The sequence below is a fragment of the Hylobates moloch genome, unplaced genomic scaffold, assembly GCF_009828535.3.
Source record: "Hylobates moloch isolate HMO894 unplaced genomic scaffold, HMol_V3 SCAFFOLD_11, whole genome shotgun sequence".
Classification (NCBI taxonomy): domain Eukaryota; kingdom Metazoa; phylum Chordata; class Mammalia; order Primates; family Hylobatidae; genus Hylobates; species Hylobates moloch.
The window spans coordinates 27,828,576-27,850,304 of record NW_026652286.1 but is presented as its reverse complement, the minus strand read 5'-3'; the positions used below and the strand labels follow the sequence as shown (position 1 = coordinate 27,850,304).

Genomic DNA, 21,729 nt, shown 5'->3' with positions numbered 1-21,729 from the left:
GGACAAACAAAAGCAATATTAGTCTGGCCAAAGATGGAGTGAGATGCTTTCATTTGTGGCTTTTGTCCCTGGGAGCTGAGTTGTAGCTGGACTGATCCACTCTGAACTATTCCGTCTTTCGTAACAGTTATGTTTGCCTTTCCAAGAGCCTAAAGCACAATCACAGCTAGCTCACTCTCTTTCCCAGTCTCCAAGCATTTCCACGATGCCCTATCACTCCAAGACTGTCATCGATGCAGTTGTCTCTGTTTTAGATGACGACCTTGCCCCAGCTGTCCCTGGAGGACAGCAGCTCGATGAGTAAGTCCTGAAGCTTGCTAGATGTGTCTCAGTATTTCACATGCCTGCCCTGATTGGACAAACCCTGGTATGGGCCTTAGGACTTGGTTGCCTCAAGTGTCCTGAACATCACTACTGAAAGTGTCTCTCTGGTGATTTATTTTTCTGACTTGTGTTTCCTTTTTCAGCAAATGAAAAGATTGAAGACATCAATGGCTGTCCGAAGAACAGATCCCAAATGGTAAGTGGTGCATAGGTAGTAAATGTTTGAGTTCTGTCAGCAAGCCCTGCCTCTAAATGATATTGACCATCTTGAAAACATTCATACCAGATGCTTTACTCCAGGGGATTATATTAATAAACTCACAGCTATTTCCAAGTAGCCGTGTTCTGCTTTTCTGACATTTGTTGGCATTTATTGAAAAATGGCTGTGATTTTTATGTAGATCGTGAGACAGTTAAAGTGAAATATTGTCCTTGCTCTTAGACACAAATTATGCAGAACTGGTACAAACATATACATGTTTAGTACTTGAACTGTTATGGCTCGTTCTGCTTCCTCAAAGACCCACATTAATATGTGTTTGTGTATGGAGCTGAGGCACGGATGAAGTGATGGTATCTTACTAATCAGAAACTGGAGCATGTGGTCAGATTGCCTTTAAAGGTTAGAATGATGTGAAATCAGAACTGTGACAGGAAATGTGAAATGTGCAGTCACATCTGAAGCTTTTCAACATAACCTTTGCAAGTGGTATTCTCTCTGGCATGATGCATTTAAGCTGTGATATTATAGCTTTATACATAATCCCCAAAACTAATCTTTTAAAAATCTGTTCTTTTTCATATTGCATGTCCTGCACATAATCTTTGAATTAAAATTTATGGTCATTGTTGAATTCAGAAAACATTGGCTTAGTTTTTCACTTCAAAACACATTTCAAGCATGAATATTTACAAAAAAATTGTGTTTTCAGAGTCTGTTAAGATAACACTAATAACCTATTTAAAACATGAAGGTGGCAACTTAAGGACAACTATTTTTTTGCTGGATATTCATTTGCTTCCAGAAATCTAAGAAAAAAAAAAAAAAAAGCTTAATTTGCTTCTGTAACCCCATCCTACCTCCTTTGAGTAGGCACAGTTTGATAGGTCTCATTTCAGAATAAACTAAAGTGATTGGCATTCCTTGGGTTTACTGTTTAGTTTTCTGAATTGTTATCCCAGTGACTTGGGCAAATAGGCAGCCTTTTTAGCTGGCTTTTTTTTATGCACATTTTTAATATAAAGATGTCAGTGTATGTATGGAAGGGGAGTCATTTTCCAGTTTATATTCTGAAACAAGTTTTTGTTGTTGTTTTCCACTGAAGGTTTTCTTTCTTTTTGATCCAAAGACCAACCACTCCTTACATAGGAAAGTCCCCAGGCTGACATCTCATGGCTGCTTTGACTTTTGGAAAAGCTGGGCTGCTATTTTTGCTGCAGCTACTGCAGCTGTCTAGGATATTAATAATTGAGAAAATTTGGATGATAGAAGACTTAATTTTAGTGCAGGCATGCTACACATGTAGTCCTATCTTCATATGAAACAGATGCATTATTTCCCTCCAGGATAGATACTGATGCAGTTGCCCTAGCCCATTATAATGTGCGTGTAGAACTGATATGTGGAAATTGTCAACCTTTTATTTTATTTGGTGCACCTGTATTCTAAGCACCTTCTATTGGAGGTTTTGCATGTTGTTAGAGTCTACTTCCAAGCTTATACAGATTGAGTAGCCCTAATCTGAAATATCTGGGACCAGAAATGTTTTGGATTTTGGAATATTTACATTATACTTACAGCATCCCAAATCTGAAAATCCAAAGTGTTTCACTGAGCACTTCCCTTGAGCCTCATGTCATGCTCAAAAAGTTTTGGATTTTGGCGTATTTTAGATTTTAGATTTTTAGATTTGAGATGTTCAACCTGTAATATTGTCACTTCAGATTCTTCTTTGCAAATTTATTTCCATATGCAAATAAGTTACTTATAAATACTACCATAGCACCAATGCAGTGTTGCAGTTTCTCCATAACTCTTTCAGCCATGCCAGTGCTATATTGTTTTGTTTTTGTTTCTGTTTTTGTGTGTGTGAACTGTGTTTTTTTTTTTAGAACACAAGAATATAAAATCCTACAATTGTCTGTGATAATTAGTTCCAGCTTAGGGGTAGGGAGGCAGACACAGTCTTGTGGTAAGCCTAGCAGAGAGTAGTTCAGTGTACAGGATGTGAGTCCAGGAAAATGTAAGAACCTCTGCCACAGTCATCCTATTCTGTAGGAAATGAGTAGGATGATGAGCAGGACAATAGGATCATTGTTCTTGCCCCTATATCACAAAACAATGACAAATTCATAAGGCAGAACTCACTAGATCACGCAGGAAGTTCTTTTGATAGACAGGCATGGATGATTTTCTGGCTAATAGGACACCTGTGTGCACACAAGCATATATAGAGTTAAAGCATTTTTGCTCATGGGAAGTATAATTTGAGAAGATGGCATAGGGTGTGAGCCACCATTTCTAGATTCCTAGGTAGTTAACCTCCCAATTAGACTTTATCTGGGTGGCCAATAATAAACATGTGTTGTTTGCTAAATATTACCTGTTTGGAGGATACCAAAGGAGAAGATATGTAGAAAGCATGGCAGAAGGAAGATGACACACAACGAGATGAGAACTTGGGAAGTGTATCCTATTAGGAGGGTAACGGGCTCTGCTAGGAAAAAAAAATAATCAGCATAGAGTTAATGCAGTCACTCCCTAAGAAAACAGATAGAGCACCTTTAGGGCCCTTTAATAGTAGAGACAAAAGGAGTTTTATTTCAGAGCAGGAATGGAGTGGGTGCTATTCCAGTTTTCAGTGGGTCAATTTGTATCCTCAGCTCAAGAGTAGGTTAGAAGCATGAGCTTTGTAGGAGGAGCAAGCAAGCCCTGGAAGAGGGCACCTTTTCCTCCCTCCCTTCACTCTTCCTAACCCACTAGGCTGCCCAGCTGCTCTGTTCTCTGCTGTAACTCCTGCGGTCTTCCCAGAGGATAGAGAAGTGAAAGCAGACATTTGTGGAATATGACCTAGAGGATTCCAGGGGCAGCAGTACATAATCATAATGGGCTTGGCATTGTGTACTTTTAGACTGTCAATCAGCAAGCAGTCACAGAGTGCCTACTAATGCAAGGTGCTGGGCTAGGCCAAGCTGAATACACAGGTGACCAAGGTGTGATCCCTGCCCTCAAAGAACTCAGATAAGTGGGCAAGAGACCAGAGAACAATTAGAAGAATAGACTATTGCAGCTGCTCCCACAGACATCTGTGCATGGCATTGTGGGGACCCATTCTACCCCCAGGGCAAGGAAGGTTCCTAAATAACTTCTAAAGGGTGAGTCTTGAAAGGTCAGAGAGTTCACCACAAGAGATGATGGGTGGAAAAGGATTCCAAGTGGAGACACCCAGGCATGGAACCCATTTCTGGAGAATGGGTTTACCTGAGGAAATCATGGATCCCACAGAGGAAGGTTTTACAAACAATCATCCATTGATTGTACCAAATTGCCATGAACTGTGTCTGGTGAGGCTCTTCTAGCCTCTCGGCAGCATCGACTCCTTGTCCTGTTGTACCTGGGGTGAAAGGAGGGGCATGGAAGAGCCCAGAGTATAACAGACTCATAGGCACAGAGGTCTTTTCAGACCTGGGACAAGCCTTGTGCATGCTTCATCACACAGATTCCTACATCTGGGGGAGAAACCTCAGAACAAAGTTTTCTAGAGGAAAAAATTCAAGGTCATCAATTCCTATGGACAGAAGTTCAGCCATGAAATTTGGGAAATGGAAACACAACCCGGTTGGAAACGGCTGTTAATATTTTTATATCAGCAGTAATGTGCATCTACACAGTGCTTTAAGGCTTATGAGCCCATCACACATTCAGTCCTCCTGACTCTGCTGTGGGCTGGCGTAACACACACCTTTTGGGTGAGAAACTGAGATACTCTCCCCAGGACTCAAGCTTGATGCTTTTCCATCAGCATTTGTAACCCTCAGTGCCGCCCTCCTCTTGGCCCTGGTAAAATGGCACCAGGTCTGTAACCCAAAGGCAGAGAGGCACAGCAGTGGCTTCCCTTTCCTGGAGCAAGCCCAGCCTTGGCTTGTTTTTAAGGAGCCCTTTGCCCTGTTTCAGTCTGACCCAGATGCTTTTGGGGCCAAATCCTTGGAGATGGAGCTTTAGAAACAACACTCCCACCCCATTCCCTCTCCCCCACCAAATTCATCCCCTTGGCCCTTAAATAAGTTTGGGTGTGTGCGTCAGAGCTGGTTAAAATGTTTTGTCTATTTAACATTGCCATGGCAACCAAGGGGCATCTCTTTGGCTTTCAAGTGGTGTGTTCAGCAGGGTTATATGTTAGTGTGGAAGGAAAAACATTGCTTGGAGGTTAGCCAGCGGGTGCTGGGGCGGCCCTGCTTCCCAATTTGAACTCACTGTACTCAAGACATTGGGGGCATTGGCCCACTTTGGAGCCTGGGAATAGCCAGTGGCAGGGGGTGGTTTTCTTTTTTCATCATTATTATTTTAAGCAGCTTGGCTCTCTGTTGTTGATTAGGAGAAGTGCAAAGTTAGGGAGGCTTGCTTGCCTTTTCAACAAAAAAGCCCCAGGCCTGCTTTCCCCTTTAGCTGATCTTGGACCTGGGGTCAGCTGAGCCTCCCAGCGCTGAGCCCCCGCTTCCTCCTGGGCTCTTCAAGGAGTCCTCCTGCCTTCTTCCCTCAGTGCATCTAGACTGAGGGCCAGCCTGAGCTTGGGGACCAGCCAGGCCAGGTTTCTAATTCCTTTTCTGCTATTCTGTAGCCTTGAGCTAATTACTTGACTCTTTGAAGCCTCATATTTCCTGTTCTATGAAGTGGGGTTGATAATAATACATACCTCATAAAGTTTTCATGAAGACTAATGAGGCAATGAAAATGATAATAATGGATAATAATAATTAAAGTGATAAAATATAACCAAAGCTTACAGTGTTTGCCTTGTGCCAAGCACCATTCTAAGTGCTTTACAAATACAGCATGTCCCCTTAGTTCATCCTCCCAACAGCCCTTTGATGTGGGTGATCTTATTATCCCTATTCTCCTGGCATATAATCAGCACTCAATATATGGCAGTCACTATGATAATGAAGATTTCTTTCAGTGATCATTCATGCTTTGGGGGACATAGAACCTTTTGGAAATCTGAGAACCTTCAGAAATCTTCTAGCTCTCTCCTCCCCAAATTGCACTTACCCCAGAATTTTGCATACAACCTGAGCAGATAATGAACCCCAGAGGCCAGCTCATGTATGCCCTGGGGCTCCATAGACTCCAGGTTTGGTGCCCCTGCTGCATAGGGCACAGCTCTGCTTCTCACGCTGTCCTTTCAGGGAGCTCTATGAAAAATGCCAGCACTGGAGTTCTTAAGACAGTAGGAATCTGCACTTAGGCACAGAGAAGGGCCAGGCAGTGATTTTCTAACTTCTATTCCATAAGCAGAACCCCTCATTTTCCCAAATAAAAGCTGTGGAACCCCATATGTGAGCGATAAAGGCTGCTATAAGTAGGGGTAGGTAGCCGAGGACAGGGCCACCATAGCTGCCCCTTGCAGGAGGCCAGCACCTGGGGAGATGCAGCGGGATGCAGCCTGGGAAGGAACATGGCAGTGTCAGGTTTCAGCTCTGTTCCTGGCTCTAGCCCTCCTTTCTCGGGTCCTCCTCAGTCTCTTTTCTGTGAAGTTGGATTAGGTCTTACCTCTGACCTCTGCAAGGCATCACAGCTGAGAGCAAAGGCTGGGAAGGCCAACTGCTTGTAACCCAGGTGTGTCCCTTAGGCTCTAAGGGAGCTAGTTCCTATAACAGAGGTAGCAGCAGTACCTGCCCCATGGGGTTGTTTTAAGGCTTCCATGAGACAATCTACATGAAGTGCTGGCAGGTTGCTGGCCACAGAGTTGCTGGCCTCAGTAGATGTTAGCTCTTTTGATGATTTTTCAAGGGACTTAAGTATTTGTTAAAAAACAGACATGCCTCGGGAACAGCCAACTCTGCTTTTGGGTGGGGGCTTGTTTAGTGGGGTTTGAATTCATTTGTATACTTACATCTCTCTGAATCATAGCACTGGACTCAAAGGAAACCCCTGAGAGATCTCATGTCACAGAGCAGTGTGGTCAGTCTCGCTCAGTCCCATCATAAGTGGCCCTGGATAATCCACTTGGCCTTAGCACTTCACTTCCTTCTATGAGAAATGTGGAAGAGAACAACACCTCGCAGGGTTACCATGAGACTTTAATGAGCTAACATTTACTGAGCACTCACTATGCACCAGACTGTGTGCTGAGAGCCTACTCAATCACTCAAAACAGCCCTATGATAAAGATGCAGTTACTGTCTATATTTTGTACATGGGGACTGAGGACTTAAAAGGTTGCTCTTGGTCCCAGATTATTTACCTAGGGAGAGGCAGAGTTGGAGCCTGAACCCAAGTCTATTTTCAGAGATATGGTGTTTACCTCTGTGACAGAGAAGGGGTGTCATAAAAATAGTCTCCGCCTCACCAAGCCTTGTTCTCCTTAGTTTTCATCTGCAGATAGAGCAGAACCAGTTAGGCTTAGCTGAGAGTTATCAAAAATGGAGGAGATGGAACATTTCTGGAAAGGGCCTGAGTTGACCTGCTGATGGGAACATGAAAGCTGAAACAGGGGCAGGTGGCCCCTTGTGAAAGGCAGCTCCTTGAATTGGCCTCGAAGAGCCCTGGCGCCAGGTACCTCTGGCTGCATTCTCTCCAGAGCCTCCTGGGCCAGGAGAAGGCCATCTGCAGTGGGATCAGGTTTCCAGGCCCAGTGACCTTGAGGCCTCCCAACAGCTGCCAGAAAGCCAGCCACATGCCTGGGGAGTGTCTGAGATCCTTGGGCAGCTGAGTTGCCTCTTCCTTGGGCCCTGGGCCTATTTTTACACAGCCCTAAGGGCACACACATGTTGCAGAACCAAGAAGGAATGAAGAAAAGTCCATAGGCCACTTAGAATTTAAAGCAAAGTAGAAAGAGCTCAGGGCCAAGATCAGCAGGAAGCATCCACTGCTTCCCACCCAGGGCGGCATATACACACTATCTTATGTGTTGGCCATCGTTTATTGTCTTTCAGAGGGGGCAACAACCTCCACGTCTGTCTGTCTCTTCAGTCATGCCTGTTTAAAACTGTCATTGCCCTCCCATTTCCCTCTCCATACTCTTTAGCACAGAAGATCCTTCAAGATCTGATTACCATCCTCTCCTGCCACTTGGCCACTCAATCTCTACGCCCCAGCGAGACCAGATACCTTGTAGTATGCCAAAGAGGCCACGTATTCTCATGCCTTTGTACTTTGGTAATATACAAAGTACTTATTTACAGATAAAGTATCGTCCAGTCTGCCAGGACTGATCTCCCACTTGCCCCTTCCTGGGCAGTATGACCTTTAATATTCAGGTCACTTGTTTCCTCAAGGTGTTGACCTAATGAGGTGCCTATCATCTTTTGTGTCCCCAAGTGTCCTGTGCCTGCCTTTAACATAACACACTCTCTTGTGGCTGTCTGTTTACTCATCTTCTTGAAGGAGATACCATGTCTTTCACTTGAGTATCCTAAGCATCTGTCATTTTGGTGACTGGGTATGTAGTCAGTATTTAGTAAATACAGGGTGGTTAGGATGGACAGATGGAAAGACCAGGGAGGGATCTGGCCTGAATGTGTGTGTGTGTAGCTGGAGGATTCTAACATACCATTATTCTGATTTCATTATCTACAGCTGAGCAGTGCTTTCAGCACTCAGTATTAATTTGGACGTTCTTAATAGGATTTAAGAAATAGATATGTAGTGCTGTTCTAGAAGTGTCTTTCCCTAATTCTTTTCTTCCTCAGTTTATCCAGAGGACCCAAATAGAACATTGTAATTACTCTCAGGACTTGTGGTTAATTTTTAGTTTATTGAGTTTTTTGTGTTGCTTGAGGTGAGCATATTTAAGCACCCTCACAACCACCAGTTTATTAATAGTTGATAACAAAAATGATGATAAGGTACTGTTCTAAGTGCCTTCCATGTTTTAACTCATTTTCATAACCATCCTATAGAATGAGGAATATATTTTATCCATTCCATTAAAAAGAATGGAGAACTTAGACCTTGATGCCATTTAATGTGCTCTGCCAGGGGCCAGCTGTGGGTTGTGATAAAGAACCTCTCATTCTTTCCCCTCACACTGTAGCACTTTTGTTCCTGACTTTCCACCATGCTTTTATTTAATAAGGTATAGAAAACACTTAGAGTAGGTACTGGTTTAGATATTTTATCTGTATTGACTGATTTTATCTTCCTAAAACTCTGTGAGAGCATATACAATTATGATTGCCATTTTATAGATGGGGAAACAGAGACAGAGAGCAGTTGAGTAACTTGCCCAAGGTCACACAGCTAGTAAGTGGCAAGCTGGGGTTTGTTTGCGGGAAGCCTGGCTTGAGAGTCTACTCCCTTAACTGTTATGCTATTCTACATTTAAAGAAATTGATTAAAGAAGAAAAAAAGACTCATTATGACATGAAAAGGCAAACATTCCATTTGTAACCCTAGCCCCTCATCTAGGCATAGGCAGAGACTCAGGATGAAACATTCTGTTGTGGGAAGGAGATGTGAGATAAGAAGAATAAGCATGGGCTCTGGGATGAGGCCCACCTAGATTCCACACACGGGGCATGTGTGCTGGGCAAGTTAATTGAATTTCTCTGAGTCTGTCTTCTCATCTGGAAAAGGATAATGATGGAAGCTACCTTCTAGGGTTGTTGTGAGGGGGATATAAAAGGCACCTGGTCTCGTCCTGGCTCACAGTGAATGCACATGAGAAGGTCATTCCCTGCCCTGTTTACAAGTCACATATTTTCTAACTATGGTACATCAAAAGATTTTTTCTTTTCTTTTATTTTGTTTTATTATTATTATACTTTAAGTTTTAGGGTACGTGTGCACAATGTGCAGGTTTGTTACATATGTATACATGTGCCATGTTGGTGTGCTGTACCCATTAACTCATTATTTAGCATTAGGTATATCTCCTAATGCTGTCCCTCCCCCCTCTCCCCACCCCACAACAGTCCCTGGAGTGTAATGTTCCTCTTCCTGTGTCCATGTGTTCTCATTGTTCAATTCCCACCTATGAGTGAGAACATGCGGTGTTTGGTGTTTTGTCCTTGCGATAGTTTGCTGAGAATGATGGTTTCCAGTTTCATCCATGTCCCTACAAAGGACATGAACTCTTCATTTTTTTATATTCAAAAAATACGCCCTCAGTGGGGTAGCTGAACAGTGTCAACCCATCCCCAACAATGTTCACATCCTAATCCCCAGAACCTGTGAATATGTTATCTTACCTGATGACAGGCTTTCCAAATGCGATTAAGGATTTTGAGATGGGATAATGATCCTGGATTATCTGGGCAGGCCCAATGTGATTACAAGGATTCTTATAAGAAAGAGGCAGGAAGGTGAGAGAGATGTGACAATGGAAGTAAAGATGGAGAGAGAGATTGGAAGATGCTAAGTTGAAGGCTTTGAAAGTGGAAGAAGGGGCCATGAGCCAAGGAATGCAGGTGGCCTCCACAAGCTGGAAAAGGTAAAGGAAACAGATTCTCCTCTAGAGCTTCCAGAATGGATGCAGCCCTGCCAAACCCTAGGTTTCAGCCCACTGAGACTGATTTCGGACTTCTGACCTCCAGGACTGCAGCTAATACATTTGTATTGTTTTAAGCCACTAAGTTTGTGGTTAATTTGTTGCAGCAGCAATAAGAAACTAATACACTCTGGGATTCATGCAAAATAACTCTTGCTGTATCAGAGAGTAAGCTATTTGGGTTTTACAGCACAGGCTCATTTTGCTGTAAATGTGGGTTCCTTGGATTTCTGAGTTTACTGGAAGGTGCCTCTATTGTTAGAACCCTTCAGAATGGAGCTTGCTGCATCAGTACATTCAGAGCATGTCACTGTAGGGAAGCATGTGGAGGACAGAGAACCACATTTTTTTATTTCTAGTACTGTGTCCACATTGTGGGCCGATATACATACTAAGCTGTCATGGGAGAGGCAAGTGCATTTCATCTCAGTAATTAGAAGTGAATATTGCATCTTCTGGACCTCTTTGCCAACGTAAACTCACAAATAGGTACTTTGTCCCCGCAACTAACATATGTTTGTCTTGTTAATTAACATAACATTTAAGCAAATGTTAGAAATTTACCATATTTTATATGCTATTTAATAACATCAAAGCTTTGTAATGTGAATAGTTTTTTTTTTAAAATCTCTTTCAGTTGAATAAAAATATCCATATTCTCAGCACCTGGCATAGGCCTAGGTATGTTAGAAGTGCTCAGCTAATTTTTCTCAGATGAGAAAGCTAAACAATAAGTGGTCCAACAATCCAGGAGTTTCACAGAGAATGGAGTGATGTGGCATATCAAATTTTAATATTTTGAGCACACTGTGTAAGTTTAAGTGCTCTCAAGAAATGTGGGATTCAGTCTCTTCTCTCACAATTTTATATTTTAACTCAGTTCTAAAGGTATATGAAAATACACCAAAATAACAGATTATTTTCATTAATAAAGGAAATGGTGTTTGGGTTGGCAAAGCCTCCAATAGCCGTGTTCAAAGTTTATGTGTGAGAAGCACCTGGAGAGATTATTAAAACAGATTGCTGGACCCCATCCCCAGAGTTTCTGGTTTGGTATGCCTAGGGAGGAGCTGGGGAATTTGCATTTTTGACAGTCTCCCTGGTGCTGATGATGTTACTGCTCTGGTGACCACACTTTGCCAAGCATGACACATTGTCTCTGAGTTAAGTAACAAAGCCTCTTTGCTGGGATATGACTGAGCAAACATGCATTTAAATATATATTAGTTTGTAAAGTTGTTTCCAGTTTTAAAAGTTAATATGAGGGAATCCTTTTGCTCTTTTGGAAAGGTTAGGATGCCTTCAAGCTAGTCCAACCCGTGGCCCACGGGCCACCTGTGGCCCAGGATGGCTTTGAATGAGCCTCAACTCTCTTAAAACATCACGAGATCTTTTTTTGTGTGACTTTTTTAAAGCTCATCAGCTATTGTTGGTGTATTTTATGTGTGGCCCAAGACAATTCTTCTTTTTGCAATGTGGCCCGGGGAAGTCAAGAGTTTGGGCATTCCTGCTTTGTACCTTCTTTTTTCTTAGAACTATTATATGTTCCAAATTGATATGATCTGAACTGAGCATGTGGTCATGATCTGGTTGGAGTTTGAGATGCCTTCTCTACCTCCTTCCAGCTCACTTAACCTCTGTAACTTTTTTTTTCCACTGAACATTTGGGGTGATAATTCTTTAGCACACTGGGCTTAAATGTCTGTGTCCCCACTAGACATTAACTTCGAGGACAGTAGTCGCATCTGTCCATTTGCTCACACTGCTTAGCAACCTGGTAGATGCTCACCCGGTGAATGTTTAATGAAGAAATTCCCAACACACCTGCACTGGGACTGAGGTGTTGTGAGTGGCAACATGTTGTACTCAGGAAGGTTAAAGAACATAGCAAATGTGAGGCTGACCGAGGTTGGGGCTGGGGAAAGGGAAACATAGCTATAGATCTGAGCTAAAAGAGAAATTGGATGGTGATTTATAACCGTGTGGATTGTGGTTTATATAAAAGCCATCTGGGCCTCATGCTTGGAACCACCTCCCTGCATATGTCTTCATGGAGTTCTTATGTTTCAGCCAAGCATCAAAGAGGTGTTTTTTTGTATATGTGTTGTTTTTTTAAAAATTTTGCCGTGAAGTGGAACTTAGCAGGGAAATCCTGTTTGCACTTTGTAAGGCATGGTTAGCCTATGGCATCTGCATGTTGGAAACTGGTCAGGTCAGTGGACAAGTGCCAGTATGCTCACTTCAGAGAGTAGAGAATGGTGGCCAAAAAGCTAAGTTGAGGTGCTTTTAAAACAAAAACTGAACAGATGCCAACAGTTAGATAAAAATCAATATATTTCATTAAAATTGACCTTCTGTGGATTGGCACACAACAGGCAAAAAATTGGCTATAACTGGGTAGCAGCTGCCCCCTTTAGGTGGGTGTGGGCTGTTTGTCACAATCTCCACAGTTCCCTATTGTCTTATACCTAACCCCTTTTATTCATTTGTTACCTGCCTATCCCCCTGCACACATTTGAGGTTTTTGATCCCTAAATGATGATATTCTCATAAGTTTCCTGAGCTTCCTCAGGAATGCTAAGCACTGGCATGTGGTAGCTTGAGAGACCTGTAACTGTTTATATTGACTTAAATTATTCTTGCTCCTGAAGATTTAGAACCTAAATGTCTTCCCTAAGAAAGTTACCTCTTCCTCAGTGAAGTGTCCTTTTTAAAATGTAAAGGTTAGATTTGGTTTGGAGGGACTGATTACTTACTGATTTGTTGTACTACTGAAATCAGAGGGCAGGAAAAATGACCAGGCAAGTTGGTCATGTTTCTCCCCAGCTCTGGCAAAGCACTTGCTGTTTGGTTGTTAATGCCCCATGTTTGCACAGGGCTTCATAGCTTACAAAACACTTCCTATTGTGTTCAAATTCTAACTCTGCTGTTTAATAGCTGTGACTTAGGAAGACTCTTAAACACTCTGTGCCTCCATTTCCCCACCTGAAAAATGATAATAATATCTACCTTATCTAGTGGTGGATTAAAAAAATAAAAATTAACTGAAATAGTAATGTATGGGACAGAATTTACTGCAGTGCTTCAGGTTTCATAAGAATGCAAATATTAGTTTCTGGCAAGGTCTCTGTATGGATTTCAAGAAAGGAATAATTATCCCCATTTTACTGAAGGAAAAACTGAAGCTTAAGGAAATTAAGTACCTTGCGCAAGGTGGCCAAGGAGCCCTGAGAAATCCACAATTCCCTAGACTTTCCACCTGGTCATTCGAAATCCTTGATTCCCCTGTCTACCCTTGAAATCTCCTCTTAGTAATAGCTCTAGTAATGATGAAACTTTGAGATGAGTTGACTTTTCCTATTTCAGTAGCTTTCTTGGTGAGAGGGCTCCCACATTGGTGGGAACATGGTACCAGTTACACAGAGTTGGATGTGGGGGCAGAACCTATCCACAATGTCATCTCATATACTTTCCCCTGAAGGAATATGAAGGCAAGAAGAAAGAGACATGCATTCTGGGTTTCCACTGAGGGATTACTTGTGCGTGCTTTTAGTGGGAGGCTTTCTGAAATGAGTCAACTTGGAATTAAAGTATTCCTCAGGCCCCCTTCTGTCTCTCCAAGGAGATTGTACAGAAGAAACCCTAACCAGAGCAAAGGGCCTTTCATGGTTAGCCTTTGGATAGGGTGTTTCTTCCTACTTGGTCTTTTCCTCTACATACATTGCATAACCAGTCTTGTGAGAGTCCTTTGAGAAGGATTTGCAGGGATTTGATTTGAGTTTCAGAATTCACTGGATGCCTCCTTTTATGAATGATTATCAAGTGCTCTCTCTTTATGATCACCCAGCAGTGTAATTTTAGCCCTTGGGGTGGGTGGAGGGAGCCTTCCTGATATGTGGATATGTAGATAGAACCATATGAAATGACCAATATTTAACCATTTTTTACCTACAAAAATGGCAATTTTATCTAGTTCAACCAAAGATTTGGGAAGGATGTAAATAGTAACAGAGGTTAGCATTCTATGACAACTTAAAAATTATCACTCTTTCTTCACAGGTGCATTTGGTATCTTGTGGCCTTGGAAAGTTCAGGGATATCCTGTAATGGAATCCTTCCTTGTCTAGTTTGTTCTCCTCTTTCAGTGGATTTTGACCATGCCTCTGACATTGTGGCTGTGGCAGCAGGCAGTATGCAGAGTGGAGAATTAGTTATTATATGCTTAATTATTTTTAATTTCATAATTCCTAATTGGTTGGCATGTAGCTCTTTGCCTTTATCACAGATTTTAGAATTTGAAACTATTGGCCAATTCGTTTCTTAGTTTAAAATATTTTGTGTATTCCTTGCAAAATTCCCCAAATTATATATTCACGATCATCAGTGATCTAGGATTCAGGTGCAACTCCTTAGCCATGCCTACAACTAGCTTTTGAAATAAAAAATAGATTGAGGTAATGTATGTGGATGTTTCTAGTATTGTGCCTGGCACATAATAATCACCCACTGATTGCTGGCAGAATTTGAAATTACAGTGGAAACAATGGTGATTTGGGGTTAGATTTCTCATAGACATTAACACAATAGGGTGTTCTATAAAGGCAGAGAATAGCAGACCCATGGCCTTCATTCTAGCCATCATCAGAGTAGGTGAGCAAAGTCCTGCAGGATTCTGAATTGAGCATGAACGTATTCAAAGGTGTTTGCTTGGCTTTATTTCCTGCTTATGGATGCCACCAGGACAAGTCTTACATTTAAGTACACACTATCCTTGGAATTTCAGGAAATGCATGGATTGACTGTTCGTGAACAACCAGAAGAACCATAAGCTGCCGATAGTGGCAAATTGGCTGAGGCACAAAGCACAAAGCTGACTTACACAGGCTGGTGTGAGGGAACTGGTACCAAGCTGAGGAATGAGTTTCACTCTTGGCCTTCCTCTACAGATTATTCCATTACCATATTCCTTTATATCTACTTGTTTTGTGGGTATAACAATGTGGTCTAGTGGTTCTTCCAAAACTGAAGATTCACTGCATTCTAGAGACATATCTACTCCTGAATTTCAAGGATCTGATGTCTTATTTAATTTTGCATTTATATTCTGCTACCTCTTGCAGATTCTGTGGTGGCTTATGGGTTTAAGCATGTAATATGGCAAAGATACCAAAAAAAAAAAAATCCAGACCTTTTTAAAAGAGCATGGTGAGTAAGTGTCAGGCTTTTGAGTAGGTGCCTTGATAAGTCGTCCCTTAACATATTTGTGACTGTATGTTTAGTGGACTGATTGCTTACTTAAAGTCAACTCTTGCCCAGGAGACTAGCTGCTCCTTGAGGGAAGGACCACATTGTCTTGTCTGCCTGCATTTTCTGCCCATTGAATAGGACTGAGAAGAGAGTAGATGCTCAATCTGTATTTTCAAGGAATGAACGAGACTGTCAGGTTCCAGATAATTGCACTAGGTGAAATCTCCAACAAGTGTCTGTAGTCCCACTCTGTCTACCTCTGTTGTCTGTCTTGGGGGACTGGAAGTCAGGATTTTTTTCTTAAAGTTTGAGTCCAAGTTTATGTCCTCTTCTGTGGATAAAACCAATGTTTTCTGCAAAAACTACTTGATTTTTAAAAAGTAGAATTGATATATGTATACATTGTATAATGATTTCCACAGTCAAAGTAATTGATACTTCAATTACCACGCATGCTATATCTTAGATCTCTAGAACTTGTTCATTTTATTATTATTATTATTTTTTGAGATAGTTTTGCTCTGTCGCCCAGGCTAGAGTGCAGTGGCATGATCTTGGCTCACTGCAAGCTCCGCCTCCCGGGTTCACGCCATTCTCCTGCCTCAGCCTCCCAAGTGGCTGGGACTACAGGTGCCCGCCATCATGCCAGGCTAATGTTTTGTATTTTTAGTAGAGATGGGTTTTCACCGTGTTAGCCAGGATGATCTCGATCTCCTGACCTAGTGATCCACCTGCCTCGGCCTCCCAAAGTGCTGGGATTAAAGGTGTGAGCCACTGCGCCCGGCCAGAACTTGTTCATTTTATGACTGAAAGTTGATGCCTTTTGACTACCATCTCTCCATTCCCCCCATCCACCAGCCCCTGGTAAACCACTGTTCTGCTCTCTGCTTCTATGAATTCAACTTTTTATTATCTCACATATAAACAAGATCATGCAGGATTTGTCTTTCTGTACCTAGATTATTTCACCTAGCATAATGTCCTTCAGGCCCATCCATGTTGTTGCAAATGGCAGGATTTCCCTCCTTTATTATGGCTGAATAATATTTTATTGTGTGCATATGCCACATTTTCTGTATCCATTTATCCTTTGATGCATTGCGCACTTAGGTTATTTTCATATCCTGGTAATTGTGAATAGTGCTGCAGTGAACATGAGGGTACAGATATCTCTTTGAAATACCAATTTCCTTTCCTTTTGACAATGGTAGTTCTTATGGTAGTTCTATTTTTAATATTTTGAGGAACTTCCATACTGTTTTTCCTAATGGACTGTTGACTCTCCTTCACCAAAACTATTTGACTAAAAGGTCTTAGGGTTTCTCATGCAACTCAATAGAAGAGACTTTGACCACAAAGTTTTTTGGATAGATAGTTCTGATTCTGACAGGCTAAAAATGAATGCTAGTGACAAATTACGTATTCGTAGAAAGGCTGTACTAGTGTCACATAATTTAACATGTCTCAGAGTGTCTCACACTGCAGAATGATCTTTCACTTTCAGGAAATGCCACTGGTATGAAAATTCTGCCATTATGAAATTACGTGAAGAATAAGCCCTTTTAGAGCGCTGAGTATGTGAAGTTCCAGATCATTGACATATATCCACCCACCCAATCCTCTCAGTAATGGTGGGAGATAGATATCAGCATTTCATGTTACAGATGACAAATCTAAGGCTTGAAGCAGTTAATAATTTTCTCAGAGTCTTGTGGGCATCTGTCAGGGAGCCAGAACCAGGCATGGAGGAGTCCAGAGTCATATTCTCTTAAACAGATATTGTCACCTAATAATTGTGGGCAAGAGGTAATGTGGGAAGCCAATGGCAGTCCCTTCTGTCTTGGTGTGAATTTGTTTATCAGCATCTTTTCAAGAAAGAGGTTGCAGAGAAGTAAGCATGACATCAGGTTACGGAGAGGGCCCAGATTCCTGGAGAGCTGTGTTTGAGAGCAAAGCCTGGAGGAGGAAACGGAAATCAGATAATCCTGTTCGATTCTCTGTTTCACCAGGGGCCAACCCAAGACACAGCTTTGGAATGTCCTGTCCTTAGAACTATTGCCCAGGGCCACTCATGCCTAAAATTACAATACAGTAACAAAAACTACCAGTTGTTGGGCACATATTAAACATCACAAATATATCCTCTTGTCTAATGACAACCACCACCCTAGGGGGTAGGTGTTATAATGTCCATTTTATAGATCAGGCCACTGGGGTAACCTGCTGAACATCATCATTTAGTAAATGCCAGAAACAAGATTTGAATCCAGACTTGTCTGAACCTAAAGCCTGTGTTAGTTACATCCTCTAAATATCACTCCTTAGCCCTAATCATTCCCCTTTTGTGTTTGTGTCCAGCTTCTAGCTTGAAGTCCTTGACTTGGAGCAGTGATTTCTTTGGAAGTGCTAGGAAGTTTTAACGAGAGTTACTCTGAAATTGTAGCAGGAGAAAGGATACACAGAATGGGATACTGATTGAATGTACACAAAGGTATCCTTGGGCCTTTCTGACACTAGTCACCAGTGGAATTTTTCCTCTCGTAGGGTCTACCATCTCTAAAAGAGAACAGAGTTCAGCCATAAGAGTTTCTTATGGGAGCCTCCAGAGTAAGGATAGACTTCTAGAACTTTAGCTACAACTCCCCTCCCAGGTTTCTTTCTTTGTTTCAAGGGAAAAATTGAGAAGTTGGAAAATAATAGGAAAAAATATTCTAGGCACTTGGAAGCAAAGTGGAAAAAGATAGTCACTGGAGGAATTTGAGAATCTTGCTTTCAATTTTTTCTCTAGAGATAATATTTTTTTGTATCCATATGGACTTACCCATTTGCTGTAAAGCAGAGAGACTCTTAAAAAGTTTTTTAAAAAGGGAATTTTTGACAACATCTTGGAAAGCTGAAGTTATAAATATTATAAACAGTATGGTGGATAACACTGCCAAATTAAAGGCAAGAGCTGGGCAAGGCAATAAAGCAGGAGAAGCAGTCTGACATAGGGACTCATAAGCTGTGTCCAGCCTGTGATTCCCACATTCTTAAACTTTCCTGTTTCAAAGCCACCATGAGAGCTTGAGCTGGCTTGCTGTAAATGTTGATGCTTGAATGGCCAAAGCTGGGACAGAGTCATGGAGCCCCTCTTATGACAGGACGAAGTTGGCTTTCTTTATACATCAGCCTGTGTGGCTTACAGAAGGGCAAGCCCTGATGCTCCCGAATATTTCCATACCAAGGAGAATTGGAAGCCTCACCATGTGTTTCCCTCATTTCTGAGGTCCGCTTCTAAAATTAAAACTATAGTGTCAGGACCCCGCAAGCTCTGCCCTATGGAGCTGTGCATCTCCAGGACCACACTATGTTCCATGAGACATGTGATCTTGTGAGGTTGCTAGGCCCCCAACGCTGATACGGGTGGACCCAAAAAAAAGAAGGTGGGTAAATCATGCATAAGGTTGTGGCCTCTAGGAGTATAGAGGAAAGAGACAGATAACACTACAAGACAGACATTTAGGAGGGCATTTCCCCAAAGTTCATTTTGTTTTTTGGTTTGGTTTCATGGTTTTTATCTTCTTTTTTAGTTTCGGAAAGAGACAGAGGAAGGAGTATTAGAAGGACATGGAGACCTCTTAGATATGGAACAGACATTTCCAGTACATGTGACCACAGATGTTGATATCTGCCTCCCATCTCTCCCTTCTTTGTGACCAGCTTAGAAGCCACCTTGAGGTCACTGTTTGACCCCTCCCTAACATGAAACAGCCCATCCTCCAGCTTTCAGATAGGAAGGACTTGGCTGGGCTGCTACTTCCATGGTAATGGGACAGGTCGAGGTACTGACAAGACTTTCCAAGGAATGAAGAGACCCTTGCCTTTGCTTCTTCTCCATGTCAACTCCTTTATGTGGTCAACATGCCCCAATGTGGCCCCATTTACTCTTGCTCAAGGGACCTCTCATTGCCCTTCTCCCTTGCCTGCCATGCTCCAGCCATTATGACTTTTTCTGGGTTCCAGAATGTGGTATATTGCATCCTGTATGGAGTCTTTAGCTTTAGATTCCCTAGACTTGTTAGGTTCTTATTCTCCCCACTCTTGGTGCCTGGCTAATTCCTTAGGTCTCAGCACAAATTTCCCTTTATTCCTTCAGTAAGCAAATATTCTTGAGTAGATCTATTATGTGCTGCACCCTATCCTAGGTGCTTGGAGCTACATCAGTGAACAAAGCAGACAAAAAAACCCTATCCATGGACCTATATACTGCCTCTTCCTTAAGAAATTCTTGTCTGTTACCCTCCCCCTGGCCCTGCTGCACCCATAGGCTAGATTAGGTCTTCCTTCCTGTATACACGTTCCCAACACTCTTCTCTTTCACAGTAACCATAGCAGCTTGTCATCATGTACTTATTTGTGCTTTCTTTATTTAATACTGGTTTCCCTATGTCAGACTGTAGGTTCTACCAGGTTGGGGATTATGTCTGTTTTATTCACCACTATATACTCAACACCAGCACATTGCTTGACACCCAGTAGGTGCTGAGTAAATAGGGCTGAAGGAATAGATGAATGGGTGACAATTATTTTTGATGGCAAATAGCAATATCAGGTATGAGGGTCCCACACACTTCTGGGAGGAAGTTGTTTGAGTTGACATATGAGTTTTATGAAGAAGCTACACTGTGCTTCCAAAGTCACCAGAACTTGCAGGTTCTCACTTAGCCTTGCCTGGTGTCTAAAGCTCCTACTGCCTAAGCTTTAGGCATTTCATGATTTACAAAAATGGTTGTGACCATGCTGACTTTAATGCAGCAGATGTTTGCCTCTCCTTCCAGACTGGAGATTTCCCAAGGGGCTTGGTGAAAAACTATTGAACCATAAGAATTACAGTTCCATTTATTTGGTATGCCCAGAATGTCATCTTCCCCTAGGCTGTGGTAGCACCCATAGAGATGGTCTTCGTTTGCATTAATCATTTTCATGCGCTTTGCACTCAGCTACACTGGTATTCAGAGAAAAATGCTGCCATGACAACTGCCACAACAGATGGTATTTGATCAGTCTCTAAGCTACCAGGGAGATATATAGCAGTGCTTCCAAGGTTTGCATATTTTATGTTATCAGGAGACCCAAGTCCAGCCTTAATCATGATTGAAATGCAAAGTTTTCCATTTGCTTCCTATCTCCTGGTTCTCTTTCCAGTTGTTTGGCATTTGTTTTGATTTTTCTAACTCCCTGGCTCTCCTGGGTGGGGAAATACTTCAGGATATAGGAGACAAAGGCTGCAACATAGCCCATGGAAGTTGCCCTGCAAGTCTAAAGTTCAGAGACTGTTGAGAAACTATTCAAATTTGATGGCAGTCTCAGCTGAGATTGGCAGAAAGGCTTAATTGCAGTCTCTTTCCTGGATGTTCAGGTACTGCACAAGGTGGAGGCCACATTTGGCTCCAAACAAAAGGAATTCTGGGGAGGTGCATCCTGGTCTGCCCCTTTTCTCTACCTCCATCCTTCATCCAACACCTCTCTGCTCCCGGAGTCTGCAAGCCACACGGTGGTCCCTCTTCTGGGTTTCCCCCTCTACCCCAGCTAATGCTGCAGATTCCAGGAACTCAGTCCTAGAGCTCTTGGACCCATTTCTGTGGCAGCAACTACAATAGCTTCTCACCCAGTCCCCAGCCCCCTTCAAAAACACTGGAATGTCAGACTTCATACAGATTTTTTTCAGCTAATTTTGGAAATTAGTTTATATTGGCCACTACATGCTAATGAACAAGTTTGGTCTTATTTACATACTTTGCTGTTTAAGAGTCTTTTCTTTCTCTCTGCCTCCCAACTTTAATCGGATCCTCATCTCATGCTGTGTGTCTGGATCACACATAAGTCTTGTTAAAGATGGGCACGAGGACATCATTGTGCTGTAATGACTACTGGGGTGCTGCTGCTGGGGCCGTTCCCCTCTTGAGATGTGGTAGGAGTTTGCAATTTCAACAATATATGAAGATGGATTGTGTTTACCTGTACAGTATTTAGAAGAAAACCTTAAGGTGAATTTTAATCACAAGAGGGCCTGGATCAAAGAAACAATCTCCCTTTCTGATCTCCTTCCAAATGAAGCCAGGAGGTTGGAAGCCACATCTGACCCCATTCTGCTTCCCAGCCTCACTCTCTTCCTGGGGTGCAGATGAAAGAGCGTGGGTCTCGGCCGCCTTGTCAGGAGTGATTTTTAACCTTAATGGAATATTATTAAAGAGTGGATTTCAGACTTGAGGAATGTCTTTTGAACTCCTTCTGTGAACAGAGAAATCACAGTAGAAGGGAAAAATTCAAGGCACTTGATGGACTTATGAATGATCTTTGAAATAATGACAAAGTTCTTAGTTTTAACATCTTCTGGAGTGCAGACCAACCATCTGGTTTTGGCTCCCTGTATTTCATCTCTTTAGAAGAAAACAATGGTGCCCTT

The 21,729-nt window shown here is 42.2% G+C and overlaps 1 protein-coding gene across 3 annotated transcripts in view; it reads left to right on the top strand.

The window, feature by feature from the left end:
* Positions 1-21,729, top strand: part of NAV2 (neuron navigator 2) — a 780,691-nt gene that overhangs the window by 506,345 nt on the left and 252,617 nt on the right. For all 3 annotated transcript variants that reach the window (XM_032166418.3, XM_032166417.2, XM_058424471.1), the window contains one exon: positions 468-520. In XM_032166418.3, coding sequence (XP_032022309.1) covers positions 468-520 — 53 coding nt within the window. The remainder of the gene's footprint in view (positions 1-467; positions 521-21,729) is intronic.